Here is a 24,330-nt window from a genome sequence, read left to right as displayed (position 1 = left end):
TCTTTATGTATAAAGAAGATGCTTTGTGATTACTCTTATTCTTTAGGTAAAACTAAAGTTATGGTATAGGAGAAACAGAATTTATGCCTTCATAAACCTCAAAGTGATTATGATGAAGAGAAATTGTTCTTTGTGAATCTAAGAAGTGAAACTGAGTCCAGTGGTTACTTGTTATAGAGAGGCCAATTTTAGAGCAAAAAAGAAAGGAACCCAAAGACCTTTGCAAAGAGGAGCTGTTTTGAATTTGGGCTTTCAACCTCTGGATATGTTAGAGGTGTTTTGTGCAATGAATTTTCTCATGCACTGGTAGGTTATTGAAGCAAATATTCAAATATTACCTGAATGGTAGAGTCAGATAACTTTTAATTTCTCTTCTAGCACTCAGATTCCATTGGTTTCTCAAGAGTGGTTATGTTTTTTAATTGACCCATCCATACTCTCCAATGTCTGACCCTGGGCAAAATTGTGGGCACTACAGGTATCAGGCCAGATGATTCTTTGTTATGGAAGCCTGTTCTGTACATTGTATTAATAAAATGCTGAGCAGCATCCCTGGCCTCTACCCACTTGATGCTATTAGCACCCCTCCCTCTAGTTGTGACAACCAAAAATGTTTCTACACATTGCCAGATGTCCCCTGGGGAGCAAAATCACCCCTCTCTTGAAAAACAATGCCCTAGGACAGTGGTCCCCAACCTTTTTGGCACCAGAAGACTAGTTTCATGGAAGGGGGGATGGGGAGGCAGAGCTCAGGTGGTGATGCAAGTGATGGGAATGGCTGTAAATACAGATGAAGCTGGGCTGGCTGGCCCACCGCTCACCTCCTGCTGTGTACCCCCTCCTTCCTAAGTTTCATGGAAGACGATTTTTCCACAGATAGGGGTGGGGGGTGGGGGGGAGTGGGGGTGCTGGTGCAGAGCTCTGTGGCTGGGTCCTTAACAGGCCACAGACTGGTACTAGTGGTTGGGGACCGCAGCCCTACAAGGACATGATAAGAAAGATTTTAAGAACTTAATGTTTAACTTCAAAAGATCCTTGTATTTGAAAAGAAGAGACCTACAAAGACTTATAAGAACCAAACAAGGCCGGGTGCAGTGGCTCACGTCTGTAATCCTAGCACTCTGGGAGGCCGAGGCGGGTGGATTGCTTGAGCTCAGGAGTTCGAGACCAGCCTGAGCAAGAACGAGACCCCGTCTCTACTAAAAATAGAAAGAAATTATCTGGCCAACTGAAAAATATATATAGAAAAAATTAGCCGGGCATGGTGGCGCATGCCTGTAGTCCCAGCTACTCGGGAGGCTGAGGCAGTAGGATCGTTTAAGCCCAGGAGTTTGAGGTTGCTGTGAGCTAGGCTGATGCCACGGCACTCACTCTAGCCCGGGCAACAAAGCGAGACTCTGTCTCAAAAAAAAAAAAAAAAAAAAAAAGAACCAAACAGCATATCCAAAATCTGAATTCCTCTCCTAGTGTTTGCCCCCCACTCCCCTTTCTGAATTTCCTATTTTTTGTTATCACTCAGTCACAAGCTGAATGAATGACTTCTTTCCTTCATTTCCTCTAACCAAATGCTCACTCCCACATTCTATAGAGTTTCCTCTTGCTCTTGAATCAGTCCTCTTCTCCCATCACCATCACAAGCCTGCCAACCAGTTCATATGCTTCCAGGCTTGTCCTCCTCAGACACATCTTTCACATAGCCACGTAAATGTGACCACTTGGCTTCCCTGCTTAAAAGCCCTTCGATCCTCCCCATAACCCAGAGGATCAAATCCAGCTTTCGAAATGGTACATTGACTTCTGTGCTCTGGCTCCTGCCCACCCTACCAGTGTCATCTACCAGTGTCATCTCCCATGTCCTCTCCTTTGCACTTCGTTATTCAATGACAGCAATTTGAGGAAGGTGGTATTGATGTACAGCTTTGCAAAAAAGCATTTTTTAAATTATTAATTAATATGTGTGAGAAACTCCTCCACCCTGTCCTTGAGCTTTACCACCTCCCTCTCTCTCCTTTTTTTTTTTTTTTTTGATTAGCCCAAGGATGATGATGATGACAGCACTGACTCAGTGATGGGCTGGGTGAAGGTCAGGGCTGTTTGTTGCACACAATAGTTAGATGTCAAAAAAGAACACAAAAAACATTAGTGGGAAGTCAAAGTCATATCATGTCAAAATAGCCAAGTCAGAGATTCTCACTTTGGCATATATAAAATATGTCTTACTTCCATGCCTATTCAAACTACTATATCCAGTCCTAGTCCCAATCAGCCCCAAGTGTTGCCGACTGCTCCCTGTCCTTCAAGACTCTATCTGCTCAGTCTGCACCCACTTTGGGAAGCGTCTCTGGCCTCTCCCACCACTAGCATGATTATGGTCTTCAGTACTCCCTTAGTGCTCTGTATACAGTTCTATACTTACAACATTTTATTGAAATTATCATTTATGTGTTGACCTTTGAAGGAGGGGCTGTGTTTTATTCATCTTTATAGCCCCAGAACCCAGCCAAGTAAATGGCACATAGGAGACATTTGATAAATGTTTGCTGAATGAATAAATAGACTAAGTTGGAAGGAACCTGCTATGGTTTGAATGTATGTGTCCTTCCAAAATTCATACGTTGGAACTTAAATGCCAAGGTGATGGTATTAAAAGGTGGGGCCTTTAGGAGGTGATTAGGTCCCTTCAGGACCTTTCAGATTCGTGTCCTTATAAAAAGGCATAAGGGAGCTAGCTAGTCCCTTCTGCCACTCGAGGACACAATGTTCCTCCCCTTCGGAGTATGCAGCAATAAGGCACCATCTTGGAAACAGAGACCAGGCCCTCACAAGCATCAAACCTGCTGGCTCCTTGATCTTGGACCTTCTGGCCCCCAAAACTGTGAGAAATAAATTTCTCTTGTTTGTAAATCACCCAATCTCACGTATTTTGTTAAAGCAGCACAAACAGACTAAGACAGAGGCATTCTACTCAACATAGAACAACAACTTGGACAGTCATCTAGTCTCTGCTTAAACGTTGACAATAATAGTGCATCTGGAGAAAATTACTCAAACAAGGCAGCTGTGGCCACAACAAATCTGTGATCTTAAACTGCGGCTAGATCCTAAAAGGTACACTGTAATACACTATTAGGAGTTCTTAATTTCCATAGCTGCTACTTCAAGTTTTTTTACCTTGTTCTCAATAGTTATTTTAAAGTGAATCAAGAAGAATAAACAAAAGATAAAAACTAAAATGAAGAAAAACCTCCAATGAGAAGAGTAATAAAGTAAGACTTGGTCCCTCAGCTATTAATGTCATTATAAAGATTTTTAAAAATTACAACAGCATGGTATTGGCGCCAGAATACACAGATGGATGAATGGAACAGGACACAGAGTCCACAAAAGAGCTCAAATATATACAAAGATTTAATATGTTTTAATGGGACTATTTCATATCAGTCAATTAATGGTAGACTGATTTTTTTTTTTTTTTTTTGAGACAGAGTCTCACTCTGTTGCACAGGCTAGAGTGCCATGGCGTCAGCCTAGCTCACAGCAACCTCAAACTCCTGGGCTCAAGCAATCTTCCTGCCTCAGCCTCCCAAGTAGCTGGGACTACAGGCATGTGCCACCATGCCCAGCTAATTTTTTTATATATATTTTTAGTTGTCCATGTAATTTCTTTCTATTTTTAGTAGAGATGGGGTCTCGCTCTTGCTCAGGCTGGTCTCAAACTCCTGACCTCAAGTGATCCTCCCACCTCGGCCTCCCAGAGTGCTAGGATTACAGGAATGAGCCACCACGCCCGGCCATGGTAGACTGATTTTTAAAAAAATAAATGATATTGGAACAACTAGATAACTAGTTACAAATAAAAGTTACACTTCTATTATACATCATAAACCAAAGCAAATTCTAGATGATTAAATGGATAAATCAAAACCATAAAAATATGAGAAAAATGTAGATAAATATTTATATAATCTGGGGACAAATGAGATCTTTCTAAGTATAACACTAGTGGTAGAGACTAAAATGTAAAAGATCCACAGATTTTTACATTAAAAATTTTAAACTTTCTATGGCAAAAAAAATCACAATAAAGTTCAAATGAAAAGTTGAGGAAGGAAGAATGACAGAGAGTAACATATAGCTAAAAGATTGTTAGTAGCCAGGCGTGGTGACATTGCCTGTAGTCTCAGCTACTCAAGAGGCTGAGGCAGAAGGATCCCTTGGACCCAGGAATCTGAGGTTGCAGTGAGCTATGATGATGCCACTGCACTCCAGCCTGGCCAACCTGAGCGAAAGAGCAAGACCCTGTCTCAAAAAAAAAGAAAAGAAAAAAGAAAAAGATTGTTAATTTTGAAAAGAATAGAAAAATTGATAAACACAGCCAATTTACTAAAAAGAAATAAATTTAAATGGCCAATAAATCTATGAAGGATGATTTATATTCATAGTACTTAAGTAAATGCAATTTAAAACAATAAGGCCAGTGCCGTAGCTCAGGCCTATAATCCCAGCAGCACTCTGGGAGGCTGAGGCGTGAGAATCACTTAAGGCCAGGAGTTTGAGCCTAGCCTGGGCAACTTGCAAGCTGCTGTCTCTAAAAAAAAAAAAAAAAAAAAAAAAAAATTAAACACAATAAAATGCCAGTTTATGCCAATCAGATAATTATTATTTTTATATACATAAAATCCATTGTTGATGTGTATGTAAGGAAGTGGGCACTTTCTTATACACCTGGTGGGACTGTAACTTGTAACCATAATGGAAAGCAATTTAACAACGTGTAGCTATAGATTAAGAATCATCTATTGCTGACCCAGCAATTCTGCTTCTAAGAATTTTTCTCAGGAATAACCTTGGAGTTGGTTCAAGGTTGGTGCAGTACTCCTTGGTTCAAGGAGTTACTTACTAAAATGTTCATTATGGCATTAATTTTGAAGTTTAAAATTGTAAACAGTCTAAATCTCCAACAGTAAAGTAACTGATTTTTTTTAAGTATAATAAACCTAGAGAATTAAATATTGTGCCACATTATACTGGTATAAAAATGATAGAAAATACCCATGATATATTTTTAAGTAAAAAAAAAAAAAAAAAGCGTATAGCACCCAATTTATAAATGGGCAAAGGATTTGAATAGACATTTCTCCAAAGAAGATATACAAATGGCCAAAAAGCACAGGAAAATGATGTTGAGTGGGGAAACGCAATTCAAATGTACAATGAGAAACTACTTTACCACTTCACACCCACTCAGATCGCTACCTAAAAAAAAAAAAAAAGGAAAATAACAAGTGTAGGCAAGCCACATATCATATGATTCCATTTATATGAAATATCCAGAACAGGCAAATCCATAGAAATAGAAAGCATATTAGTGGTTAGCAGAAGCTGGGGGCAGGAAAGAATGAGGAGTGACGGCTTAATGGCCATCAGGCCTTCTTTTTTTTCCCTTTTTTTAGAGGTTTTCTTTTGAAATGATAAAATACTCTCCAACTGTAGTAGATAATGGTGATGGTTGCACAACATTGTAAATAAATACTAAATGCCACACAGAATTGTACACTTTTTAAAATGATAAAATGGTGAATTTTATGTTATGTGAATTATACCACAGTGAAAAAAAAGGCACATTACAAAATCGTATATAGAGTTGGTTTTTCTAGAAGTAAGTATATGCACAGAAAAAAAGTATGGAAAGTGTGGAAAGATAAATATCTGATTACCCTGGTCCATGGATGGTCATTTAGGACTAATGTTCCAGTTTTTCTACAGTAATCCTGGATAACTTGAGTCCCTTTAAAACATGCTATAGAATAATATTTACTGAAATAGGGGAAGGGTTCATCACATGTTTATATATTATTAAACCAAAACACTAACTTTGAGTGATCCCAATTTCATTGTAAAAACACACATATTGCATAGAAAAAAACCTACTGGAAGAACATATGCCAACATATTACTAGTGGTTATGTTTCAGTGGGGTGATTAGTTTACTTACTTTTTAAAAATATATTTTCAAAATTCCTCCAGTGAATATGTATTACCTTTATAATCTGAGTTTTAAATATTATTAAAAGGTTTTTCTTATATTGAGCCCAAAACTCTACTTATTAATTAAATGAAAGCTTTAGTTGGGAGGAAATTGAAAGAGTTTTAAAGATAAATAACACTAAACAATCTGGAAACTATTAAAATGAAGGAGGAAGTGGGAGGAGGAGGAGAATGTTCAGAGAGATCAGTAAGCATGTGCTAAGAAATTTTTTAAAAATCTCTTGCATGGCTAACTGGCAGAGTCAAAGATATTATTGCAGGGGAGAAGTACCTTTCAAAAATGGAAAGGCAAACAAAGAAAAGAGAACAAGGACATCGCAAAATCATATTAAGAGGTACAGACTAAAAGTTGTTTTGCAATACCTTGTAACACAGAGTGCCAGGAAGTTTAAAAAGAACTCAGCCAAGGAATTAGAAAACCATCGTCCAAACCTGTGGCCTGTGCCTACAGCTGGCCCTTGGGTCATGGGACAGATGGGCTGCAAGTGTGGTTTGTGTTCATGAAAAGGCCTTCAGAGGGGACCCGAGGAAATAGTTGTGAGCAGCCAAGTAGCATTTGTAATAATAATAATAAAGACACGTGCATTTCTAGTAATAATATTTACATGTACTTTTGTCATGCTTAGTATATACTTACTTGCCCAAGCACTTTAGTGTTTTAACTCGTTTAATTCTTGCAACACCCCTAAAAAGCAAGCAATGTTATTATTCCTGTTTTACAGATAAGGAAAAGGAAGCACAGGGAAGTTAAGTAAGGTCTCACATTACTAATGTCATATAGCTAGTAAGTGAAAGAGCTCATTCACATCCAGGTGTCCTTACCCGGGAGTTCAGGCACTTAACCACTATGTCACACCTCCTCTACAGCTGACACATCCCCTCAGGCAGTGGTTCACAAAGCGTAGTCCTTTCAAGAGTCTACAAGGTCAAAACTATTCTCATAATAATTCTATGATTTTTTTTTTTTTTTGCCTTTCTTATTCTCATTTTCTTAAGAGTATACAGAGGAGTTTTCCAGAGGCTACAGGAAACGTGATGATGTCATCACTCTAATGGCTAACAGAAAATGTGCTTGTATAGTCTTATGTGTTCTAGAGGTTTCTAAGGTAGGTTCTTTGGGGTCCTGAAACCAAAAAGTTTGAGAACCATTGCCCTAAGGTGAAGGAACATGGCTTCTGAAGACATAATCAAGACTGACTGCCAGAATTTATCCAGTCATTCAGTCAGTCAATCAATAAATATTTATTGAGCACTACATTCTACGTACTGTGCCAAGTGTGGGGATTACAGTGGTGAGCAAGAGTGACATGGTCCCTGGACTCCTGGAGCTCAGTGCAATGGTCCTAAAACATTAGGGTGCATGGGAATTCCTTAGCAAATTAATTAAAAATGAAAATTCTGGGGTTCCATCCCAGAGATACTGACTCATTTTTTAGGGAATAGGATTCAGAAATTTTCATTTTTTTACAAGCTGTTCAGTTGATTCTGAAGCAAAAGAACCACACATTGAAAAACACTGGTCTAGTGGTTGTTTAGCCTGAAGAGAAAACTTGTGGAAATGAAAGTGATCATCATATATAACGATCTATGTGATTCCAGAGAGCAGAATAGATACCAATATGTAGAAGCTAACCTGGAGAGAGATTTCTACCTAATATTAGGGATGGTCATTCAGGTAAGGCAGTGAGCTCCCAACAAGCTGCAAATTTTGAGTCTGCTAGCATTGTCATAACGATTCCCACATTGGTTGTGACATTTTTCTGTATGGCCTCTAAGCATGAGGGAATTATAAGAACCAAGACTAATTGATGAAAGGTATGACATAATAAGAAATAAACCTTTGGAATCCCCAAAGTGATAAGTGTCTTTTGTATGCTGGTGGCTGGGGGCTCCTGGATAGCTTCAGGATAGGGGCTGGATGCCAGGGGATCCTACCATGTGACTAGAGGGTTGGAATTGTTCAGCAGGCACCCCCACTCCATGATGTGAGTGGGGCTGAAGGTTGATCACCAGTGGCCAATGATTTAATCAATCATGCCTATATAATGAAGCCTCCATGAAAACTGTTCTTACCACCATCAACAGTGAACAGTGTTTGGGGAGCTTCAGGGTTGCAGAACACTGAAGGGCAGTGTACCCTGAGAGGGCAAGGAAGCTCCATACCCGTTTCCCCATACTGGCCCTGTGTACCTCTTCATCTGTCTATTCACCTTTATCCTTCGTAATATTCCTTCCAATGTCATACCTTATTATGTCAACACTTCCAATAAGTGTTTCCCTGATTTTGTGAGCCACTCTAGCAAATGACTGAACCCAAGAAGGTGATCATGGGAACCCCCGATTTATAGCCAGTTGATCAGAAGTTCTGAAGGCACAGACTTACAATTAGCATAGGAAGTCTGTGAGACTGAGCCCTTAACTTGTGGGACCTGACACCATCTCCAGGTACATAGTGTCAGAACTGAATTAAACTGTAGGGTACTCAGTCAATGTCGGGGAATGGGTTGGTATGGGAAAACGCACACATCTAGTTCCAGAAGTGTTGTGTTGAGAGTATAGCAGGAAAAAACTGTTTTTTTCCTATTACACAAAAGCTATGACGGATTTAGTACACTGTTTTAACCACTCATTTTCTCCAACGAACTAAGTTGACTCAAATAATAACACAAATTCCAAACCAAACACTTAGGCTAGGACAGACTACAGGGGCTGACCAAAGTTCAAGGATATTGAGGATGAGAGAACGAGGACTTTGAAAATGAGGAAAAAGTAGGAGCAGCTCCCTAGACCTTCCCATGTTCCTAATGAAGCTGCATCTAAAGTTCAGTGACCTCAGCAGTAAGGCTGAAGAAGAGCAGACCGTTCTTCCTTTTGGGACCTTGGGAGAGGGTGTCTATCAGACTTCATCACCTCAACTAACACCTTGGTTCTAGGCTCATATAGTCTTTCTGTGCCACAGAAATATAACATAGTTATGAAACCCATATGAAGCATTTCATATAACTTAGCTCTACCTAAGTATCATTTCTTGCTTTGCTATTAGGCCTTGTAGAGATTTCAGTACAGCAAACTTAGCCACGGCCTACATATCTTATGTGGTATGCATGAACATTAACCCTTGGAAGCAAACACTGTTATCTCCATTTTAGCAATGACTGCAATTAGAGTAATTTTATGACTCACTTTATATTTCACTAAGAAAACAGAAGAATCCAATTGAACACTGCTTCATCTTTCCCACCAAAGCTATCAAACTACCTGGACTTGTCACCTGTCTACCTTCTCACCTGTTACAGGAGATGATCTATTGTCACTACCCTCAAAGACCAATCACCTTATTTCAGACGCCATTCTTGCTTCCTTCCTTACAGGTTTTGCTCCTCTAATTGTACCCTCTCTCTTCTGCATCATCAATTTTTTCCTCTGTAGAATAATTATTTCTGTCAGTCTAAAAATATGTTATAGTATCACCCATTTTTTAAAAAAGTCTTTTACTTAGCTGAGAGAGTTCGTCACCACCAGGCCTGTCTTATAAGAAATGCTTATCTCACTGCGTGATTTCAGAAAAAAAAAATGCTTAAAGGAGTTATTTAAGCTAAAAGAAAAGGATGTTAATTAGTAACACAAAAACATATGAAAATATAAAACTCACTGGTAAAAGTAAATACACAAACTCTTAAAACTCTAATATTGCATGGTGGTATATAAATCACTTATATGTTTAGTATGAAAGTTAAAATGTAAAACTATTAAAAATAATAACTACTTTAATTTGTTTAGAGATATGCAATATAAGAAGATGTAAATTATGACATCAAAAACTCAAAATGGGTGGAGAGAATGGAGTAAAAGTGTAGAGGTTTTAAGTTTTTATTTTTTTGCAGTCAAAGCTATTATTGGCCTAAAATAATCTGTTATAACTATTAGATATTTTTTGTAATCCCCCTGGTAACCACAAAGCAAAAACCTACAATAGATACCCAAAAAATAAAAAGTAAAACGTAAAAACATGCTTCTAGAGAAAAATCACAAAGGAAAACAGCAAAAGAGGGAAAAAAGGAACAAAAGGTCTACAAAACAATCAGAAAACAGGCCAGGCGCAGTGGCTCATGCCTGTAATCCTAGCACTCTGGGAGGCTGAGGCAGGAGGATCCTGCTCAGGAGTTGGAGACCAGCCTGAGCAAGAGCAAGACCCCATCTCTACTGAAAAAAATAGAAAGAAATTAGCTGGAAAACTAAAATTATAAGAAAAAACTAGCCAGGCATGGTGGCACATGCGTATAGTCCCAGCTACTCAGGAGGCTGAGGCAGAAGGATTGCTTGAGCCCAGGAGTTTGAGGTTGCTGTGAGCTAGGCTGACGCCATGGCAACTCTAGCCTGGGCAACAGAGTAAGACTCTGTCAAAAAAAAAAAAAAAATCAGAAAACAATTAACAAAATGGCAATAGTTAAGTGCTTATCAATAATTACCCTGAATATAATCAAATCCAATCAAAAAACATAGAGTGATTGAATGGATTAAAAAAAAAAAGACCCATGCTGCCTACAAGAGATTCACTTTTAACTATAGGGTTACATATAGACTAAAATAAAGAGATGGGAAAAGATATTCTACGTAAGTGGAAACAAGAAAGCAGAAGTAATTATATTTACATCAGATAAAATAGACTTTAACTCAACACTATAAAAACAGACAAAGAATGTCATTATATAATGAAACAGGGTCAATTCAGCAAGAGGATATAACAGTTATAAATATATATGCACCCACAGAATAGGAGCACCTAAATATATACAGCAAATATTAACAGATCTGAGGGGAGAAATAGACTGCAATGCATTGATAGCAGAGGACTTCAATGCCTCACTTGAAGCAACAGACAGATCGTTAAGACAGAATATCAATAAGGAATCATTGGACTTAAACTACACTCTAAACAAACCTAATATACATAGAATATTTCATCCAACAGCAGCAGAATATACATTCTTCTCAAGTGCACATGGAACATTCTCAGAATAGATCCTATGATAAGCAACAAAACAAGTCTTAACAAATTTAAGAAGATTAAAATCATATCAAGTGTCTTTCCAGACCACAGTGGTATAAGACTAGAATTCAATAACAGGAGGAACTTTGAAAAATTCACAAATAGATGGAAATTAAGCAACATGCTCCTGGACAACCAATGGGTCAATGAAGAAATTAAAAGGGAAATTTAAAAGTATCTTGAGACAAATGAAAATGGGAACACAATATATCACAACTGATGAGTTGCAGCAAAAGCAGTTCTAAAAAGAAGTTTATGACAATAAATACCTATATCAAAAAAGAAAAAAGATCTCAAATAAATGACCTAATATTCCATTTCAAATAACTAGAAAAACAAGAACAAACTAAACTCAAAGTTGGTAAAAGGAAGGAAATAATAAAAATTAGAGTGTAAATAAATGATATAGAGACTAGAAAAACAAAAAAGTTTGATGAAATGAAGAATTGGTTTTTTATTATTTATTTATTTATTTATTTTTGAGACACAGTGTCACTCTGTTGCCCGGGCGTCAGCCTAGCTCACAGCAATCTCAAACTCCTAGGCTCAAGCGATCCTTCTGCCTCAGCCTCCTGAGTAGCTGGGACCACAGGCATGTGCCACCAGGCCCGGCTAATTTTTCTATATATATTTTAGCTGTCCATATAATTTCTTTCTATTTTTAGTAGAGTCAGGGTCTCGCTCTTGCTCAGGGTGGTCTGGAACTCCGGAGCTCAAACAATCTGCCTGCCTCAGCTCCCAGAGTGCTAGGATTACAGGCGTGAGCCACCTCGCCCGGCCTAGAATTGGTTTTTTAAAAGATAAACAAAATCAACAAACCTTTAGCTACACTAAGAAAAAAAAGAGAAGATAAATAAATAAAATCAGAAATGAAAAAGGAAACATCACAACTGATACAACAGAAATACAACGGATCATAAGAGACTGTTATGAAAACAATTACAGGCCAACAAATTGTATAACCTAGAAGAAATGGATAATTCCTAGACAAATACAACATACTAAGATTAAACCTTAAATAAATAGAAAATCTGAACAAAACAATAACAATTAAGAAGATTGAATGAATAATTAAGTCTCCTAAGGCTCACTGTTGAATTCTACCAAATATTTCAATAAGAACTAATACAAATCTTTGTCAAACTTTTCCAGAAAAATTTAGAGGAGGGACTATTTCCAAACTTATTTTATGAAGCCAGCATTATCCTACTATCAAAGCCAGACAAGGACACTACAGAAAAAGAAAACTACATACCAATATTCCTGATGAACATAGATGCAAAAATCTCAACAAAGTACTAGCAAACCAAATTCAACAGCCCATTAAGAAGATCATGGTGAGTGCCAGGCACACTGTCTAGGGAATGGACACGCTTGAAGCTCTGACTCGGGGGGATGGGCAGGACATGGGCAATATATATAACCTGAACTTTTGTACCCCCATAATAAGCTGAAATAAAATAATTAAAAAAAAAAGAAGATCATTCATCATGGTCAAGTGGGATTTGTTGCTGGCACAGCACGCAAGGATGGTTCAACATATGCAAACTAATAAACGTGATACAACACATTAACAGAATGAAGGACAAAAACCATATAATTAACCAGGAATGGTGGCACCTGCCTGTAATTCCGGTGCCTTGGGAGGCTGAGGGCAAGAGGACTGCTTGAGCCCAGGATGTTGAGGTTGCAGGGAGCTATGATGATGCCACTGAAGTCTAACCTGAGCAACACAGTGAGACCCTGTCTCAAAAAATATATATATGTTAATAAGTGTTGGTGATTATGTGGTGAAAAGGGAACACTTGCACACTGTTGGTGGGAACATAAATTAGTACAGCCATTATAGAAAACAGTATGGAGGTTTCTCAAAAAATTAAAAATACAATTACTATATGACCCATATTTACCTCTGAGTAAATACCCAAAAGAATTGAAAGCAGGCATCAAAGAAATATTTGTGCAACCACGTTCATAGTAGTATTATATACAGTAGCTAAAACATGGAAGCAACCCAAATGTCCATCCATGGATTAATAGATAAACAAAGGTGGTGAATATTCATAATGGAATACTATTTGGCCATTTAAAAGAAGGAAATCCTGGCTGAGTGCGGTGGCTCACGCCTGTAATCCTAGCACTCTGGAAGGCCGAGGTGGGAGAATCGCTCGAGGTCAGGAGTTCAAGACCAGCCTGAGCAAGAGCGAGACCCGTCTCTACTAAAAATAGAAAGAAATGATCTGGACGGCTAAAAAAATATATATAGAAAAAAATTAGCCGGGCATGGTGGCACATGCCTGTAGTCCCAGCTACTCGGGAGGCTGAGGCAGAAGCCCAGGAGTTTGAGGATACTGTGAGCTTGACGCCATGGCACTCTAGCCCAGGCAAAAGAGCGAGACTCTGTATCAAAAAAAAAAAAAGAAGGAAATCCTATTATTTGTGACAACACTGATGAGTCTGAAGGACATTTTGTTAAGTGATATAAGCAAGGCACAGAAAGACAAATCCCACATAATCTCACTCATATATGGAATCTAAAAAAGTTGATCTCATAGAAGTAGGGAGTAGAATGGTGGTTGCCAGGGGCTGGGGCAGTGGTGTGGCAGGGGAGGGGAGATGTTGGTCAAAGGATACAAAATTTTAGTGAGGTAGGAGGAATAAGTTCAACAGATCTATTGTACAACATGATGACCATAGTTAACAACAATATATTGTATTCTTGAAAAATTCTAAAAGAGTAGATTTTAAGTGTTCTCACCACAAAATGACAACTATGTCAGGTAATCTATATGTTAATTAGTTTGATTTACCATTCCACAATATATATATATTTCAAAACATCATGTTGTACATAATAAATATATACAGTTTTATCTGTCAATTAAGAAAAGACTTTTTCATACCATGACAGTGCCTCTTTTCTTTGTTCTCCTAGGTCAGTGTGAATTATATCTAGTCATATATAACAAAAAAAAATTAAAGTTGCATATACAAGGTAGGATTTGTTTTCTTCTAAGTGAAAGAAGTCCTAAGGTAGATATTGTGGTTCTATATAGTCACTAGGGACCCAGGCTCCTTCTGTCGTCCTGCTTTGCCATCCTGAACAAATCCTCAAGGTCACCTGATGACCCAGTATGGTTGCTCTAACTCCAGACATTATTTCATTTAAGTTCCATGCAGGAAGAAGGAGAAATTTGGGTCCAGAGAGTGGCAAAGGAAGTAAATCTCAGGACTTTCTCCACACCATTATACTGAAAATATTTTTGTCAAGTTCACTAATTACCTCCATTTTTTCCACATTTAATTTTTTTTTTTTTTTTTTTGAGACAGAGTCTCACTCCGTTGCCCAGTCTAGAGTGCCGTGGCGTCAGCCTAGCTCACAGCTACCTCAAACTCCTGGGCTCAAGCAATTCTCCTGCCTCAGCCTCCCGAGTAGCTGGGACTACAGGTGCTTGCCACCACACCCAGCTAATTTTTGATTCTATTTTTAGTTCACTGGCTAATTTTTTCTATTTTTAGTAGAGAGGGGGTCTCACTCTTGCTTAGGCTGGTCTCAAACTCCTAATCTCAAGCAATCCTCCCGCCTTGGCCTCCCAGAGTGCTAGGATTACAGACATGAGCCACCATGTCCAGTCCTACATTTCATTTTAAATTTTCTGTTCTGATCTTATTGAATTCTCAACAACATGTGACGTACTTGACCTCACCATAATTTTTGAAACAATGCTTTCATCTGGCATCAGAGACTCCACATTCTTCTGGTTTCTTTGTACTTCATGGGCTTCTGCTTCTTAGTCTCCAGTAATCTGGGTAGTTATTATAAACCAGTCATGGTGTTGTGTGCTAGAAATAAAAATGAAAAGAAACTGTTCCTGCCCTCTAGTGGAGAAGGAGAGAAATTATCTTATAATTCTATTACAATATTGTGCTTTAATAGAGATATGCACAAAGTTATTAAATTAGGAATATGGATCCTTGGCAAAAGGATAGGTTCCCAGGAAGGTAGCATTTGAACAGAGAACTTGAACATATAAGAATTTTCAAAGAAAGCAAATAGAAGGAAAACATTACAGGCAAACAGTACAGTATAAGGCAAAGAAAAAAGGCTTTAGAAAGCATAGTGTATTCTGGAAAATACAAATAGATCAGTATTTCTGGAGCATAAACTCTGAGAATGGTACCAGGAGATGAGATGAATGAGTACTCATCACTAAGGAATTTAGGCTTTATCCTATAAGTCAACTTTAGATAAAAATTGAAGAAGAAATTAATCAAAAAATTTAATAACAAACCATACTTTTAAAAAAATAAAAACTAAAGCATATTTGTTTCATATTTGTGGAAAGGCTGATATTGTTTGCACCTATTACCAGGGTATGATGGTTAGTTTTATGTGTCAACTGGACTGGGCCCAGGGGTGCCCACATTAAACATTGTTTGTTGGGTGTGTCTGTGAGGGCATTTCTGAATGAGATTAGCATTTGAATCAGTGGACCACTAAAGTATATTGCCCTGCCTGCTTGAGCTGGCACATCTCATCTTTTCCTGTTCTCCGACTAGGATTTACACTATTAGCCCCCTGGCTCTCAGGCCTTCAGACTCAGACTGAATTATATCACCAGGTTTCCTGCGTCTCCAGCTTGCAGATGGCAGATTGTGGAAATTTTCAGTCTCCATAATCATGTGAGTCAATTCCTAACAATAAATCTCTCTCTGTCTCTTGTCTCTCCCCCACCCCCACTCCCTCTACTCTCTTTCTCTCTACATATAGCCATGCCCCAAATAACAATGTTTTGGTCAATGATGGACCACATACACAATGGTGGTTCCATAAGATTATAATGGAGTTAAAAATTCCTATTGCCATCATAATGTCATAGTGTAACACATTACCTTTTCTATGTTGAGATATGTTTAGATACACAAATACTTACCATTGTGTTATAGTTGCCTACAGTATTCAGTACAGTAATGTGCTGTATAGGTTTATAGCCTAGGAGCAATAGGCTAGACCATATAGCCTAGGTGTGTAGTAGGCTACACCATCTAGGTTTGTCTAAGTACACTCTATGACGTTTGCACAATAATGAACGATGCATTTCTCAGAATGTATCCCCATTGCTAAGCAACACATGACTGTATATGCATATACTGGTTCTGTTTCTCTGGAGAACTCTGATGTCAGGATGTCTTTATCCAGCTCATTGACATATGGACAGTGAAATGCATTTCTTTCTCTCGGTAGCATGTATCTGTTGGTTCTCTCAAAGAGTTCTGAATGTTAGGAAGAAACAGACCCAGAATTTAAGCCCATATCTAAACAACGCTCTATCAGACACTTAGATTGCATGGGAATCTCAATCTATAAACTCAAGTTTGCAAAAAGTGTTAATTTTTAAATTTTTTCATTGTGAAATATACCACTTATTCAGAAAAAAAATGCATAAATGTTTGCTTTAGTGAACACCTTTACCTGCAACAACCACCAAGTTTAAGAAATAGAACATTTGTGGCATGCTAGTAACTCCCTTTGTTCCCCCTTACCAATTGAAGCTGCCTGCCTCCCCGCAAAAGGAGTCATTTTCCTGACTTTTATGGTAATCAATTACTTGCTTTTCACAAGCTTTTTCTAGCTAAACTGAGAATTTTGTATAAATGGAACCATGTGTGTTCTTTAGTGTTTGGCTTTGTGAAAGGGTGCAAATCTATTAGGTGTTCACAGCAGGTGGAGAAAGATTTTCACACAGAGTTTAGGATAGAAAGAAGTACAAGTTTATTTATTTTTCTGAGAAAGATCAATTTGGGGAGTATTTACTTCTTAATATTAAATCTTTCAATGTATGAACTTGATATGCATCTCCATTTATTTAGGACTTGCTTAATTCTCTAAGCAATATTTTGTTGTTTTCAGCGTACAGGTCTATTATGTCTTTTGTCAGATTTTTTTTTCAGGTAAAATTAATTCACCATAAATCCAAGGATTTATTTTTGAATATTCAATTCTATTCCACTAACCTACATACCTATCCTTATGCCAGTACCCCAACTGGGATTTTTTTGGGGGGGGGAGTTGTTCTCTTTTTATTTTTTTATTTTTTTTATTTCAGCATATTATGGGGCTACAAATGTTTAGGTTACATATATTGCCTTTGCCCCACCAGAGTCAGAGCTTCAAGTGTGTCCATCCCCCAGACGGTGTGCACTGCACCCATTAGGTGTGTATATACCCATCCCCTCCCCCACCTCCCGTCTGCCTGACACCTGATGAATGTTATTATTATATGTGCACTTGAGTATTGATCAGTTAAAACCAATTTGATGGTGAGTACATGTGGTGCTTGTTTTTCCATTTTGGGGATACTTCACTTAGTAGAATGGGTTCCAGCTCTATCCAGGATAATACAAGAGGTGCTATATCACCATTGTTTTTTGTGGCTAAGTAGAACTTCATGGTATACATATACCACATTTTATTAATCCAGTCATGTATTGATGGGCACTTAGGTTGTTTCTGCATCTTTGAAATTGTGAATTGGGCTGCTATAAACATTCTAGAGCAGATGTCTTTTTTATAGAATGTCTTTTGTTCTTTTTGGTAGATGCCCATGTTGTTGTTGTTGTTGTTGAGACAGAATCTTGCTCTGTCACCCATGCTGGAATGCAGTGATGGGATCATAGCTCACTGTAACCTCCAACTTCCAGGCTCAAGCAATCCTCCTGGCTCAGCCTCTCAGCTAGGACTACAGGTGTACCACCATGCTCAGCTAATTTTTAAAAAATTTTTGGTAGAAATAGGATCTCACTATGTTGCCTAGGCAGGTCTCAAACTCTTGGCCTCAAGCAATCCTCCTGCCTCAGCCTCCCAAAGTGCTAGGATTAAGGGTGTGAGGCACTGTACCCAGCCTCCTTCACTGTTTTAATAACTATAGCTTTATAGGAAGTTTTATAGTTGGGTATGTATTCTTCCACCTTTGTCCTTCTTTTCAAAATTGTTTAGCTATTCTGGTTTCTTTGTGTTTGCATATAAATCTAAGGATCAGCTTGTCAATTTGCTTGTCAACCTGCTGAGGTTTTCCTAAGGATTGTATTGAATCTGCAGATCAATTTGAGAAATATTGTCATGTTAATGATATTGATTATTGAATCCATGAACATGAAATGTCTCTCCATTTATTTAGATCTTCCCTAACTTTTGTCAGTATTGTTTGTGGTTTTCAGTATATGAATCATGCATTTATTTTGTCAAATTTTTCCTAAGTATTTAATTCTTTCAGACACTGTTGTGAAAGAATTGTTTTCTTAATTTTACTTTTGGATTATTTATTGCCAATATATAGAAATACAACTAATTTTGTATATTGATTTTGTATCCTTTAATTTTGCTGAACTTGGTTATTAGTTCCACTGGGTTTTTTTTATGGATTACTTAGGATTATCTGCAAATAAAGAGCACCCTTCTCACTGTCCAATCTAGATTTTTTTTCTTTTCTTTTAATGCACTGGCTACAACCTCCAGTACAATGTTAAATAGAAGTGGCAATAGCAGGTATCTTGCCTTGTTTCTGATCTTAAGTAAGCATTCTTTTACCATTAAGTATAATGTTGGCTATAGATTTTTCATAAATGCCCCAGATATTAGGAAATTGAAAAAACTGCACTCATGGATTAAAGAATAAATCATAATAAAAATTAGAATATATACAGAATTTAATGATAATGAAAATACTATATTTCAAAACTTGTGGGATTCAGGTTAAATGGAACTTAGGAAATTTGTCTTAAGTGCTTATATGAAAAAAGGAGAATGACAGCCAGGTGAGGTGCCTCACATCTGTAATCCCAGTGCTTTGGGAGACTGAGGCAGGAAGATTGTTTGAGCACAGGAGTTCCAGACCAGCCTGGGCATCATAGCAAGACTCTGTCTCTACAAAAATTAAAATTAAAAAATTAGCCAGGCATGGTGGCACATGCCTGCAGTCCCAGCTACTATAGAGACTGAAGTGGGAGAATCACTTGAGCCCAAGAGTTTAAGGTTACATTGAGCTTTGATTACGCCACTGCACTCCCACCTGGGTGACAGAGTGACACCCTGTCTTTATTTTATTTTTATTTTATTTATTTATTTATTTATTTTTGAGACAGAGTCTCGCTCTGTTGCCCGGGCTAGAGTGAGTGCCATGGCGTGAGGCTAGCTCACAGCAACCTCAAACTCCTGGGCTCAAGCAATCCTTCTGCCTCAGCCTCCCAAGTAGCTGGGACTACAGGTATTCGCCACCATGCCCAGCTAATTTTTTCTATATATTTTTAGCTGTCCAGATCATTTCTTTCTATTTTTAGTAGAGATGGGGGTCTCACTCTTGCTCAGGCTGGTCTCAAACTCCTGACCTCGAGCGATCTGCCCACCTCGGCCTCCCAGAGTGCTAGGATTACAGGCGTGAGCCACTGCGCCCGGCCTCACCCTGTCTTTAAAAATAAAAAAAAAATCGTGGCGTGCAGGTTAAATGGAACTTAGGAAATTTGTCTTAAGTGCTTATATTTTAAAAAATGACAAAATTAATGAGCTAACCAAAGAATACAATTTTTAAAAATATTTTAACAGTCTAGTATTAGACAGTACTCTCCTCAACCTGATAAAGTTTATCTACAAAAAAACCTAGATCAATAATTATACTTAGATTGTTAAAAGTGTTCCCTTTAAGCCAGGAACAAGACAAAGATGCATTCTTTCACCATTTCTATTTGATACTGTGCTGATGCTCCAAATCAATGCAGTGAAGCAGTTGTTCTACACTGCCTTTAGTAAAGCCTCTAATTGGCACTAGAAGGTCATCGATAAACCTAAATATGATCAACATTATTAAAAACTAACAGTAAACTTTATGATAAAGGTGAAATTTCTATTAAAATTCAGGAACAATTTAAGTGTCAGGATCTCTGTGAGGGCGTATCGATATATAGCACCATTTTTACCCTCCTCATTCTGAAGAATTTATAAAAAGGATCAAATATAGTCAGATGGGGAATAAAATATCAATTGTATTACTGTTAAAGACGACATTAGAGACACAGACTGTATCTGTGGGAAATGGTCTTTATGAAACTAAATTCCAGAGCCAGGCAGACTTTGCCGACTGTCACGGCTGCACTGAACCAAGGCAGGCCTCCCCTGTGAAGGGCCTCAGCCAAGCATGCCTAGTTTATTCTTCCCAATTTATCAGTGAAGTAAGTCACTCCCCCAAGGACAGAGTGAGCAAAGGAGTACAGACAGCCCAGGAACATCATGCTGGATTGGGCTCCCGCTATATGACTCTTCTTGTTTAAAAATATCTGGTTTAATTGAATCACAATTTATAAATTAGCAAAAACAGAATGGTAACAGGGACAACAAGCCTTTGAGAAAGGCAGAATATGTCCTTTCCCTCCCTGCCCACTCACTTTGTGAAGACAATTAAAACATGCTTGAGCCCAGGAGTTTGAGGTTGCTGTGAGCTAGGCTGATGCCACGGCACTCTGGCCCAGACAACAGAGTGCAACCCCCCCTAAAAAAAAAAAAACAAGATGAGATATCTGTGACTTAGAAAATTTAAGTAACTTTACCATACCAAGTTTACCCAGTTTGAAAGTAGCCAGATGATTCTTTGGTCAGGAAAAAAGTCATCAAAAGAAATAAAACATATGAAAATTTGAAGCTATTGTTACAGTATCATTCAAATAAACAACCCAATAAAAATTTTCTCAGTCAAGGAGCCAGTTTTTACGAAGAGGGTATGGTAAAGAATAGGAAGGATCTTCCCAAGCAGCCAAGGTCTTCAAGTTAGATAAGAAAATAACGTCGTTATGAAGAATATAAATGTCCATTTATAATAATAAAATAAAATATGCAGAAAACTCAGAAAAATGAATGAAGCATCTTAACAAACATAACTAAATCTTGCCAATGGGTCCAATTGTGCAACAAGCAGACACTCCCTTCTCACTTCTTCGTCTCTATGACACCATCAGTTCTTCTGTGGCAGGTAGATGCAGAAGCACCTGCAGACCAGAGGACACGCCCACTATTCACAGGGATGAGCACGGGACTGTGCTCAGGGTAGCACCCCGTAAGGTAATATTCCCTTGGCTTTCGAAAGATATGCGGTAATGAATTGAGAAGATCATTCCATTGTTTTCCTGCCCCAAAACTTTCTTAAAGCTTCCTTTACATCCATGTTTCTCAAAGAGTAGATTAGGGGGTTCAGCATTGGGATCACCACAGTGTAGATCACAGCAACCATCCGGTCTTGGATCAGGGAGTAGCTGGACCTGGGGCGCAGGTACATAAAAAGTGTTGTGCCAAAGAAGAGACAGACGGCAGTGAGGTGGGAGGCACAGGTCGAAAATGCCTTAAACCTGCCCTGCGCTGAGGTCATTCTCAGGATGGTGATGAGGATTAAGAAGTAGGAGATCAAGATGGTGAGGATGCAGCTCAAGAGGTTGAAACCGGCAAAGATGAAGAGCAGGATCTCACACAGTGAAGTGTCCACACAAGACAGGGATAGGATGGGTGGTCCATCACAAAAGAAGTGAGTGACCACATGAGCACCACAGAATTTCAGACTGAAGATACAGCTTGTGTGAATAAGAGAATTGAGAAATCCTGCACTGTAGGAGCCCACAATCAGAGAGGCACAGACCTCAGGAGACATGATGGTTGGGTACAGCAGGGGGTTACAAATAGCAGCATAGCGGTCATACGCCATGGCAGCGATGAGATAGCACTCACTGGTGGCAAAACCCGCATAGAAAAACATCTGAGCCATGCAGCCAAGATAGGAGATCACTTTCCTCTTGGCCAAGAAGTTCATCAGGGTTTGGGGGACAACTGTGGAGGAGTAGCAGAAATCCAAGAAGGAGAGGCTCTTCAGAAAGGAGTACATGGGTGTGTGCAGGGTGGCACTCACATGGATCAGGAAGAACATGGCCAGGTTCCCCAGCACAGTGATGGTGTACATGCCCAGGAACACCACGAAGAGCAGCTTCTGGAGCTGGACGTCAGTGGTGAGGCCCAAGAGCTCAAACTCAGTCCCCTGGCTCAGGTTCACCCCTTCCATATTTCTCCAGTGCTCTGGAGTATGGAAAGAAGGCAACATCGTAAATGAGGTGGAACACCCAGAGGCTCTGACTGAGTTTAACTGTGCCCTAAGGACAGCCTGCTGAAGATTAATCTTATTGAGGAAATTTGGCTTAGTCTGGAACTCTGTCATAGGGAGGGCTTTCTCTGCTTGCTTGCTTGGTTAGTTAGTAAGCATTAACTTGAGCAGCAATAGAAAATATAAAAGAAATACATACAATATGGTCTCTCAGGGATCTTAAAAAATTCTACATAATGAAACAGTCACTCATCAAGTATGTAGTCATAGTTTTCTATATGCTTAGCTCTGGTTCTCTCTATCAGGGATTCAAGAATGCCTGCCTTGGGAAGCTTATGTTCTCGAGACAGCATATTTTGTGTTTAAGCACACTGGTGTCAGACTGCCAAGATTTAAAGCTGGGACTTTACCACTAATGAACTGTGTAAACTTGGGCATGTTACTTAACCTCTCTGAGTTTCCATTTTTTCATCTGTAAAGTAGGGATAATAGCACCTACCTCAAAAGATTGTGATAAAAATTCAACAAATTAATCCATGTAAAGCACTTGAACAAGGTCTGACACATTGAGAAAGTTCAAAGAAGTTAGCTATGCATATTCTCACAGGGGAGACAGACCTAACACATAAATAAACATCATAAATGAGATGAAACAACAACAAAATTTAGCAAGCAACCCACCGCCAAACAATATAGACAGAAACGTGAACTAAGCGAGAATAATTAAACAGGCCTTCAGATGAGCTGTAGGTAGTTCATTGGCTCAGCTATAAAACTGTCCCTGTGAACTCAGTACCAACCAGGCACTACTGCAGCTTCTCATGGTGATGAGGGTTGAAAAGGTGGAGAGAGGGGCATGGTGCAAAGAGCAAACTGATCCTTCACACGTGGGAGCCTCAGCCAAGGGGAAAGTGTCCCCCATCATTCACAAATGAAGTGGTCATTTCCAGAGGACAGAATCACCCTACAGTCAGGGGCTGTTGGGCATAGCAGGGAAGGAACAGCCCCTCTCCAAGACTGAGGCTTTGTATAAATAAATGCCTTTTCTATTCAGAGTGAACAGGGCTGTGGATGTGTCACCCAAACACCACAAGCTCCTCTACCCCATCAGCTCCTCTGCCTCCTGTCTTCCTGAGTTACCTCTGGGTCCGGGAGTCAGTTTAGCACCCGGTGCTCTTTGGTGAAGGCTCTCAGTTGTGAAAACTTTGAAGCCATCAAATGTGATTGGGTAGGACGAAAAAAGGAGAAAAGCGAGCCACTTCCTCCTGTCCTGAGAAGAATAAGTGAAAAACAAACCTGTGAAAAATGTTGGGTGGATTTGGAAGAGAAAAGAGCTGGATTGAGTAGGCAAAGATTCTAGTTAATCCCACTGGCATACTTTCCAGAATCGTCAAACTACCAAGGCATAAGTCCAGAGAGAAGACTCTGGACATGTGGATAGCTACATTTAGCTGTCAGGTAGGTGATGGAGGCACTCTGTCTGTTGAAAGAACACTGTGAATGGTGACAAGAAAAAAGCTTCCAGTAATGCCCACAGAGATACCATATCCTAATAAAATTGAGTCACTCAAAACATAAGGGCAAATTTGAACACAGAACATTAGCAACTGCTTTTAGAGCACGGGGAGTGCAATTCTGTGATTTATTTCATGCCCTTGAGATGTAATATTCAGCTGTCCTCAACCCAAGAGCTGCTATTTCACAATAGACCCTAATACTGCAGAATGTGGGCAGTCCTAGATTTGGGTCGCAAATGTTTTTGGACCCCGTGGGTGCCAAAAGCCAACTCAGCTTCAAGGCAAATTATAGGAATGACTGTAAAACTCTCAGGATGGAATAACTTACAGGAATTTCAGGGAAGTAGAGTAAGGGTGGAGTAGAACTTCTTGAGATCCAGCTTCACTTTTTCTTTCCTAAATAGACTATTTCAGTTTGGGTAATGGGTCTTCAAATATCTCTGATGGGAAGAACAGACTAAAGCAAAGAAGAATAGCAATGTGTGCAGCATGGCGGACAGTGCAGATGATGAGGCAGGGAGCCCACACTGGGGCAGGCAGTGGGGTGGGGTCAGGGAGGGTGGTGGGTAATATAGTGGGTAGCTCA

The 24,330-nt window shown here is 39.0% G+C and overlaps 1 protein-coding gene across 1 annotated transcript; it reads right to left on the bottom strand.

Moving 5' to 3' along the window:
- Positions 1-21,113: 21,113 nt before the first annotated feature.
- Positions 21,114-22,377, bottom strand: LOC123621068 (olfactory receptor 5AU1). The gene has a single exon (XM_045526836.1). It carries the CDS (start codon positions 22,339-22,341, stop codon positions 21,253-21,255), a length of 1,089 nt encoding a protein of 362 aa, XP_045382792.1. The 5' UTR covers positions 22,342-22,377; the 3' UTR covers positions 21,114-21,252.
- Between the last annotated feature and the right edge of the window lie 1,953 nt (positions 22,378-24,330).

The sequence above is a fragment of the Lemur catta genome, chromosome 1 (genome assembly GCF_020740605.2).
Source record: "Lemur catta isolate mLemCat1 chromosome 1, mLemCat1.pri, whole genome shotgun sequence".
Classification (NCBI taxonomy): Eukaryota; Metazoa; Chordata; class Mammalia; order Primates; family Lemuridae; genus Lemur; species Lemur catta.
The sequence above is the reverse complement of the archived record's forward strand: the minus strand, read 5'-3'. Positions and strand labels throughout refer to the sequence as shown.